This window comes from Babylonia areolata, chromosome 3 (assembly GCF_041734735.1).
Source record: "Babylonia areolata isolate BAREFJ2019XMU chromosome 3, ASM4173473v1, whole genome shotgun sequence".
In the NCBI taxonomy this organism is placed as follows: domain Eukaryota; kingdom Metazoa; phylum Mollusca; class Gastropoda; order Neogastropoda; family Buccinidae; genus Babylonia; species Babylonia areolata.
In genome coordinates, this window is record NC_134878.1 from 11,860,640 (window position 1) to 11,870,639 (window position 10,000).

The following is a 10,000-nucleotide window of genomic DNA, read 5'->3' on the forward strand; positions in this document are numbered from 1 at the left end:
CTCTCTCTCTCTCTCTCAAACTAAAATGAAATCCGACCCAGCCTTTATGATTTACCCATCCGAAAATCTTGACATAAAGTTTTCCCCGTTTCTTTTTACCTCTCTTTATCTCTTCTTATCTCTTCTCTCTTTTTTCTTCTTTTTTTTTTACCCCTCCTAGGGAGGTGGGGCTTTCATTCACAACTATTTGAAAGCCTCTTCAACTTCATCACGGTGCGTTTAACATGGGGGTGGATGGAGGGGGGTGGGGGTCGGGTGAGGACGGGAGAGAAGCGGAGGTAAAAAAAAAAAGCTGTAAAGAAAACGGAATGCGTGAGTGGGTCGACAGAGAGACAGACACAGGAGACAGAGTTGTAGAAACAGACAGACAGGCAGAGAATGGAAGGGGACTTCTTCTTCTACTTCTTCTTCTTCGTTCGTGGACTGCAACTCCCACGTTCACTCGTATACATGAACACGAGTGGGCTTTTACGTGTATATGGACCGTTTTTACCCCGCCATGTAGGCAGCCATACTCCGTTTTTCGGAGGTGTGCATGTTGGGGTATGTTCTTGTTTCCATAACCCACCGACGCTGACATGTATTACAGGATCTTTAACGTGCGTATTTGATCTTCTGCTTGCCGTATACACACGAAGGGGGCTCAGGCACAAGCAGATCTGCACACATATGTTGACCTGGGAGATCGGAAAAATCTCCACCCTTTACCCACCAGGCACCGTTACCGAGATTCGAACCTTGGACCCTCAGATTGAAAGTCCAACGCTTTCACCATTCGGCTATCGCGCCCGTTTGAAGGGAACTGAACACTAAAGCATGACTTGGAGGAAGAGTATGATGAAAGAAGGGGGCGAACACTTTGTTGAAAAGGAGGAATACAACGCCAGTGACATATTCTGGATTTCTGATGACGAGAGACAAACCCGATGTGCCTCCCCTCCCCTCCCCCCCCCCCCCCACCCCTCGCCGCCCTCCTGGATTTCTGATGACGAGAGACAAACCCGATGTGCCTCCCCTCCCCTCCCCTCCCCCCCTCGCCGCCCTCCCCACCCCCCTTGTTTTCCATTCATATCCGTCCAACAAGGTGTCTATGCTGCATATTAAGCAACCCACAACAATATCAAATACGTAGAAAAAAACAAACAAAACACTGTTTAAACAAAAACTGTCAAATAAACGCACCTCTTATAAGTGCATAGACACACACACACACACACACACACACACACACACACACACACACACACACTGAAAAAAACAAACAAACGGGCAAACATAGACGGACAAAACAAACAAATGAAGCAGTAAGTAATACGATGAAAGTTAGAGAGAGAGGGACAGACAGACAGACAGACAGACAGACAAAGACACGCTATTTTAAACCAGGAAGGAGGAGTTCCGCAAACACAGACTAAGACCACCACACCAAAAAAAACAAACCAACACCACCACCACCAACAGAACAAAGCAAAAAAGACAGGAGCTAATCGGGGGTGAAGTATAGACACTCACAACGGGGAGGGGTGGGGGTGTGTAGGGAGGTGGAGGTGTGGCGGGGGGTCGGGGGGGAGGTGTCTGTGTGTGTGTGGGGGGGGGGGGGGGGGGGGGGCTTAGACCTAAAGGGGGTACGAGATGGAAATCAATTCCTGTCTGTGTCATAAGCGCTTGCAGAGAGACGAGAGGCATCAAACATTCATGTACACGCAGAATGGTCTCCAGTCTATACCGTACTACGCCGCTCCTGCTGTGTGAGGGGGGGGGGGGGGGGGGTCCTTGGGGGGGGTAGGGGATGGCGGTTTGGGGGGTTGGGAGGGGGGGGATCGGGGGACGTGTGGTGGTAGCGGAGGGGCGTCGACACTCGGTCACAATACATGGGGAGGGGGGGGGGGGGGGGGTTGGTTCTGTAAATGGAGTAATAAATGTTTGTATACCTTGGATACGCTAGGCAGATACTTGGTGAGTTTCCCGTTGCTATGGCCTGAGGTGGGAAGCGGGTGCGGGGAGAGGCGGGGGGATGTGGGGGGGGGGGGGGGGTGGAGGGGAGTGAGGGGACGGGAAGGAGAGTAGTGGGATGGGAGATCGAGGTTGCGGGGGGGGGGGGGGGGGGGGGGGGAGGGGGTGGAGTGAGGGGGGGGGGGGAGGAAGGTGGGTGATGAAGTGGGAGATGTTGCCGGAGAACTGAAAGATGTCGGTAGGTGGGAGGGGGGTGGGGTGGGGGGGAGGGTTGTTCACAGTGCCAGGAAAGATAATGAGATACACACACACGCACACACACACACACACACACATATATATATATGTGTATACATATGTATATATACTCGCACGCATGCACACACACACACACACCAGCACGCACGTATTGACCTGTGTGGTTCTGCGACCCCTGCTTAGCAACGCTATCTTTTGTTAGCTGCTGCTTGTCGCTAAGGGAGTGTTCAGTCCGGGATGGGGAGACACACACAGATACAGAAGGGGAAGGGGTGCATACAACAGAGAGAGGGAGAGGCAGAGAGAGAGAGAGAGAGAGAGCCAGACAGACAGACAGACAGAGGCAGAGAGAGAGACGGGCAGACAGACAGAGACACAGAGAGAGATAGACAGACAGACAGAGAGATACAGAGAGAGAGAGAGAGAAAGGGAGGGAGAGACAGACAGATACACACAGAGAGAGGGCGACAGAGAAAGAGAGAGCGAGAGGCAGAGAGAGAAAGAGAGAGAGAAAGGGAGGGAGAGAGAGACAGAGAGACAGACAGAGACTGACTGACTGACTGAGAGATACACGGAGAGAGAGAAGGAGACAGAGAAAGAGAGAGCGACACACACACACAGAGAAAGGGAGAGGGAGAGACAGACAGAGAGAGAGACAGACAGACAGACAGACAGAGAGATACAGAGAAAGACGGACAGAGAAAGAGACACACAGAGACAGAGACAGAGAGACAGAGATGGAGAGAAATGCACATATACGCTGCATAAATTTCCTGGAGGAAAGAAATCCCACGTAATATTTATCTAAACGTTTTCCACAATATCCCCGTTCCTGTATTGTGCACAAGACCAGCAGGCCCTGTGAACAAGGGGACCAGAATGCAGCAAACACAGTATGGCTTACTTGTCTAGGCGCGGACTGGGCGTGGTTGGTGGTGGTTTTGGGGGGGACAGTGAACCTCTCTGGGAAGTGGGGTACTTAGGTTCGAATCCAGTACAGATGTAACTTTCCGGGTGCTTCTTCATCTCAATCTTCCCATTCCACAAGACCTTGAGTGGTTGTGTGGGTTGCTAGGGGATCCTTGTGTGCAGAATGCAGAACGCATTTAGCGGTCGGTAAACTTCCAAAGTTGCGTACAAACTCTGTGTGTGTGTGTGTGTGTGTGTGTGTGTGTGTGTGTGTGTGTGTGTACAAACTGTGTGTGTGTGTGTGTGTGTGTGTGTACAAACTGTGTGTGTGTGTGTGTGTGTGTGTGTGTGTTTCTATGTATCTGTGAGTGTGCATGCGAGCACGCCTGTGCATGCGTGGATTTCTTTGCCCATTCGTCTGTGTTTGTTTTGACTGTCTGTACAAATATCTCTGTATTGACATTCTGTCTGACAGTCTGTCTCAGTGGCCTAAAACTAACTCAGTATCGCAAATATCCATTCACCGAACACTCTCGCCCAATCAGTCCCATCTCGAACACTTGAGAGTGCCTCTTTTGTGGCGCAGCACCTGAGACATCGCCACCTCACCACCATTTAAAACCGCCTGATACCCGATAATCCCTTTCCTCAGAACCCCCCCCCCCCCCCCCCCCCACACACACACACTCACACACACCTCCCTAAAAAACAAAACAAAACAAAAACAAACAAACAAACACAAAAAGAACACGATAGACAATGCAAATATACGAAATCTAATTGTTCGTATACATGATCATTCGCGTTCGATGGCAGAGGGCAAGAGATAACAGAAGACAAACAAGATAGACATGTGATGAGGCAAAACTTTTTTTTAAATTTCATTAATAGATACAGGTGGATGATGATGATGATGATGATCGTGATCATGATACAACTATGGAGGTTCATTTTATGTTTGGGACTACGGGACAAGGCTGTACTTTGCGCTTCTTTTCGTTGTGATATCCCGGCGTTAACCAGGCCCGAGAGATACAGACATTTGCAGCGTTGGTCAGTGAATTTGAGCAAGAACATTCAAAGCAGGCAGCACTGAGACTGGCACGGCAGACAGATGTATTTTATGCCTTTTACCCCGTATTTTTTTCAAAAAACAGCATAATAAGAGGTGGTTATTTAAGTGACCAACGCGTATGTGTGTGTGTGGTGAGTGTGAATTTGTGTATGTATGTGTGAGAAGGGTGGGATGGGGGTGAATGTGTGTGTGTGCGTGTGTGTGCGTGTGTGTGTGTGTGTGTGTGTGTGTGTGTGTGTGTGTGTGTGTGTGTGTGCATACATGGCCGGAGAGAGTGTAAAGGCTACAGATGGGTCTCATGGTGGAACCAACATCTAGGATTCGTCAGATTCACTGTGATAGTCTTCCCTTTTTTCTCTTTATTTTTCAGACTGTCATGAAGAGTCATGTGCTGGCGAATTTAACTCGAGGCTGCTCTTGCAAGCGTACTGATTATATTTATTTGATGATTTTCTTTTCTTTCTTTCTTTCTTTTTTTCATAAATTATTTCATGACATTTTACAAACAAACAACACACTCAAAAAGCAAAGTGAATGTGTAACACACACACACACACACACACACACACACACACACACACACACACACACACACACACACACACACACAGAGGAGCAAGCACGCACAACACACGCCAGGTACTTTCAACATAAACACACCGATTCCCTTAGCCACACTTCACACTTTGCCAAACCCTGTGCAGAGATTTGGACATGCAGGGCTCACGGAGGCTTAACGCTCAAGTCTTTAAGTCCTCAAGCTCCATGGATATAATCCCGCTTAATTATGCACCGCCAGATTTTTTGGAGGTGCACGCATGTCGAGCGTGGACAGGTGGAAAAGTTGGGGTGTGGGGGTAAGCAAGGGGGGGGGGGGGGGGGGGGGAGAGAGAATATATATCGACTGACCAATGCTGGGGATAGGTTACAGTTGTGTTTGGTTTCGATGTTTGGGATATGCCCGGTGAAGTATGACTGAGTGACAGTATTTGCCGAAAGCTTACAATCCATTTAATCCCGTTGCTTTCCCGTCTCGTCCCTAATCATAAAAAAAGGAGAAAAAAAGAAGGGGTTTGGGAGGGGGGGGGGGGGGGACGAACACCTTGATTGAAAGCATCCAGTCATATTTATCTTTTGTTGAACCCTTTCTCTTCGTCAATCTTCGTTCGTTGATCGACCGATGTCTGTCCATCTGCCTGCCTGCCTCTCTCTGCCTGTCTGTCTGTCTGTCTCTCTCTATTTATCCATATGTCTATCTATCTATCTATCTACCTATCTATCTCTCCCTTGTCGTGGAACCAGTTCTCTTGATTCAAGTTAATAATGTCCAGTATTCTCTATTTCTACCTATCTCTTTGTCTTCTACCCCCCCCCCCTCTCTCTCTCTCTCTCTCCTCAACCTCTTTGCTCGATATCCTGCTAAACTCTCTCCCACTGAATCAAAGACTACACGAGTAAGGGAGAAATGGCGAAAAAGCAGAACAAAAAACATTGATAGAAAGATGACATTTTTAGCACATACCTTTTTTTTTTCTTTCTTTTTTTTTTTTTTTGGTAATGGCAGAGATACTATTCATAAATAAAAGTCACCTCCAAGGATTCTCTTCGAGGAGTTTGTTGTATTTTAACAATGAGGGAACGACTGAAAGGCAATCTCCTCTCGATGATCAAAACAGGAATATTCCAAAATGTAAGAACACCAAAGATGAACAGACTGAATGTTGACGCCACACGAAAAAAAAAGAAGCAAAAACAAAAAAACTTCAGCACACGCACGCCCTTTCCCTCACTCTCTTCAAACACTTGCCAAGTGGGGGGAGGCAGGTTGAGAGAAGCGAAAATAAAAGAGGCGGGGTTTTATTGATTCATGAGTTAATCGAACTGGTGTTGACACCACCGAGAAAGGGGAGAAAGAACAAACAAACGAGCGACGTCTGTTTATTCCCGAGGGAAAGGAGTTAAGCGTGGGCCTATTGTCTTTTTCACATCCAGCCCCTACACCCCCCACCCCCATCTCTCTCTCCTCTCTCTCAAGTTCCCGATCCTTTTATATGGAAATAATGATGTATTGATGCATATGTAAGTACAATATATATATATATATATATATGTGTGTGTGTGTGTGTGTGTGTGTGTGTGTGTAACAAAAAATACAGTGTATTATTCAATATTCAATTAGAAGAAATAACAAATCAACTGAGATCAACCGGAAGTACACGAGTAGTATTTATGTACCTGTTCACAACGGCGAGGATTCAACAACCTGTCGCTTCAAGGTTTCAATGATGTGATTTTTGTATCTAATCTCCTTTCGGAAGGCGAGACGGGAGGTCTGGTGACAGAAGAAGACTTGGGGTTCAGCCTGGAATGGTCACATCACGTCGCTGTCCACCCGTCTGTCTGTGGCGTTAGCAAGTGAACTCTTAACTCTCTCCATACGAACGGCGAAAGAGACGACGTTAACAGCGTTTCACCCCAATTACCACCATCAAAATATTGCAAGCGGAAAGCTCTTATACTGAAGAGGTGAATGTTGACAAAGAATACCACAATTCTGACGACGGAAGCTAAAGGTTGGGTCATTCAGACACCCACAGGACATCCGAGGGGTCTGTGTAGAGGAGAAGAGAGGCCTGGCCGTACTGAGTGAGTTAACATGAATTGCGACACTGATCAACCGTGTCTGAAGACGAAGAGCTATTATACTTAAAAGAAAAGAAACTTACTCACCTGGGTGACATCAGTTCCTCCAGAAATGGCCAGTTTCGTATTTACCAAGAAAGGCCCGTCATAGCGTTTATTCTGTTCCTGCTTAGTTCAGTTTCAACTCGATCAAATGCCCATGTGGTATCAGCAAGAGAATCCGACGGTTTTTCTCCGGGAATATCCTGGTTGTTCCCACGTCTGACGATCAGACTGACCAGAAGAATCTGTCTTCTCTAAAAACTGCGAAATAAAGGACTGGAATTTTGGTTTCAGGGCATGGAACTATAGAGTAGATTTCTATACAGTTGAATCAACGGTTGTAGTAACGGTTGGTATTTTAACACCTGTTTCCATTTCTCTCTTCTTCATAATATCACACTACAGGTCTGCTCCAGGTGCAGATAATGTGTTTGCACTCAGTATCGTATTCTGATGATGAAACTGTCGTGCGCACGGTTTAATGGAGATGTGTTTGTGTGTGGCAGAATCTAGTCAGGAGACACCTCAGGAATCCTCCGAGACACAGCCGGGTGAGATCACGTCATGAGTGCTAACATCACAATCACCTGTCCCTTTGTTTTGTTTTTCGATGTCACTGCATGATCTGTTTCACATAGTCATCTGCCTGTCACTGTACCTGATCTCTGTTGAGTGCCCAGTGTTTCTTTGGTTTCTGGACAAAGTGTTCTGGTATTGTTTCAGGTCAACGGTTTGTTTTTTTGTCGTTCGATGAGTTGGGTTTTTTGTTGTTGTTGTTGTTGTTTTGTTCCACTGCACGTTTGAGTTAGATGTATTTACAGCGATTTGTATCTGCGAAGTAAGTGTGGATTGTCAAACGCTTTTTTTTTTTTTAAGTTAAAACGGCAGCAGATTCGTATTTGATATCCTTTTAATAACTGTTCCATATTCAGTTGCAATTAACTGTGACAAACATATAATTATTGATAATATCGCACAATGAAGACTGTAACGGTCTTGTGTCTACCTATTAGCTTCGGAACATCTGAAAGTAAAATGTAAAATGATATAACTGCTCTGTTCAATGTTCGGCTCAACGCGACATTTTTATATTCATTTTGAACTTCTATTTAAACAGCGATTACGTGTGAAAAGCCACAGGAAGATGCTGAAGCTCAACCGGGTGAGATTTCTATTGCATTATAAGATCACAAAATGTTATATCCATGAACATCAAATTTTGGCAATGGAAATATAAGGTATTGCCGGATGAATTCTGATGTAACTCATTTCCTTCCGATGATTTTATCTATGAAAAAAAAGCTCAGCTGGTAATGGTATATATATATAATGATTTTATGTAAATTTGTTTTTTTCTAAAGTTAAATGTATCTGTTCATAACATTACCTTCCAAGAATATATTGTCTAATCGAAGTAAAATCACATCCACTGAATTTTGTATGTTTTCTGTTTCACTGCAGTGCAAAAACAACCATTTATTTCGTTTAATCACTTTGTAAACTATAATTTTCGCTCTCTCTGTCGTTTGTGTTGCATGGTTCTATGTAAAATGAAACACTGAGTATCGAAAGCAGTCTTAACAGAACTGCATAAAAAGTTTTTAAAAATGAATTTAAAAAAGGTAACGTAACACGGCAGTACTTTCTCCCTGTGGGTCCCAAAACAGAAGCCGGTAGTGAACCTACTCAGGTACAATCATCAGTCGAAGCACCCGTCCAACAGCAAGAACCAGCTGCAGAACCAGAACCCATCGCGGAAAAACCCAGTGAACCTGCAGCAGAAGAGCCCCCCAGCGAAGAAAAGCCCGCAGAGGAACCTGCACCGGAACCTCAGGCAGAACCTAAACAAGAAGAACCCGAACCAGAGGAACCGCAACCGGAAGTCGCTCCCAGAGAACCCACGCCAGAAGTCGAGGTCTGTGAAGCTCCACCGGAAGAGACAGCTCCTGCAGCGGAAGAGACAGCTCCTGCACCGGAAGAGACAGCGGAAGAGACAGCTCCCGCGGCGGAAGAGACAGCTCCCGCGGCGGAAGAACAGGCCGCACCTGAAGAGCCGGCTTCTAGTGACCCCGCACCGGAAGAGACGTCGGCGCCTAGCGAACCTGCTCCGGAGGAACCGGTTTCTAACGAGTCCAGCGCCGAGGAACAACAACCGGCCGCCGAAGCCAGTGCAGAAGAGACGCAAGCTGCTCCAGAAACACAGCAGCAAAGCGAGGAATCCGCGACAGAAACTAGCGAAGAAAAAACAGAAGAGGAACAGACGAACGCTGGTGAGGAAGTGACGACAGCACTGTTACTGATGACGTCAATTTGCACGAGGGTGACGTGTGTTTTCACGGAGTGTTTGCACGAGGTTTTTTTTTTTTTTTTTGGGGGGGGGTTGTTGTTGTTTTTGTTAACACCCCCCCCACACACACACACACATTAAAGCTCGGCGTGTTTCGTGGTTTGTAAGGTTTGCTGTGGTATCATTTTTGCACACACTGATCCACAACAGTTGGGATTGAAAAAAGAGGACAGAAAGAAACATGTACAGAAAATGACAGGTTTACCAAACGTGACCCTCTCTGTGTGTGTGTGTGTGTGTGTGTGTGTGTGTGTTCTTTCCTCTCGTTTCTCTTCGTCAGCTTTTTTTCTTCTTCTTCATCCTTCTTATACGTTTCCAGTTGGCATTATTCTCTGTATTTTCTCCACATCGTCATCATCTTCATCACCATCATCTTCATCACCATCATCATCATCACCAGAACCTCCATAATGTTCTTCATTTCCATCAGAATTGTGTCCTTCTTCTTCCTCTTCCTTCATCCCTTCTCGCCTCCCACCCAGCTCCTCTTCTTTGTCGGTTTCTCCTCCTCCTTCTTCTACTTCTCCCTCTTCTTTGTCTTCTTTTTCATCATCAGCACCGTCTTCTTCTTCTTCTTTGTCTTCTTTTTCATCATCAGCACCGTCTTCTTCTTCTTCTTCTTTGTCTTCTTTTTCATCATCAGCACCGTCTTCTTCTTCTTCTTCTTTGTCTTCTTTTTCATCATCAGCACCGTCTTCTTCTTCTTTGTCTTCTTTTTCATCATCAACACCGTCTTCTTCTTCTTCTTTGTCTTCTTTTTCATCATCAGCACC

At 46.1% G+C, this 10,000-nt stretch overlaps 1 protein-coding gene and 1 long non-coding RNA gene across 2 annotated transcripts in view; both read left to right on the forward strand.

Annotated features, from left to right (window-relative positions):
• Positions 1 to 10,000, forward strand: part of LOC143279729 (uncharacterized) — a 33,936-nt gene that overhangs the window by 11,788 nt on the left and 12,148 nt on the right. The gene's annotated exons all lie outside the window — the stretch shown is intronic.
• LOC143280211 (uncharacterized) overlaps positions 7,368 to 10,000 on the forward strand; it is a 9,754-nt gene continuing 7,121 nt past the window's right edge. The window contains exons 1-3 of the mRNA XM_076584843.1: positions 7,368 to 7,431; positions 7,998 to 8,042; positions 8,548 to 9,150. Coding sequence (XP_076440958.1) covers positions 7,368 to 7,431; positions 7,998 to 8,042; positions 8,548 to 9,150 — 712 coding nt within the window. The remainder of the gene's footprint in view (positions 7,432 to 7,997; positions 8,043 to 8,547; positions 9,151 to 10,000) is intronic.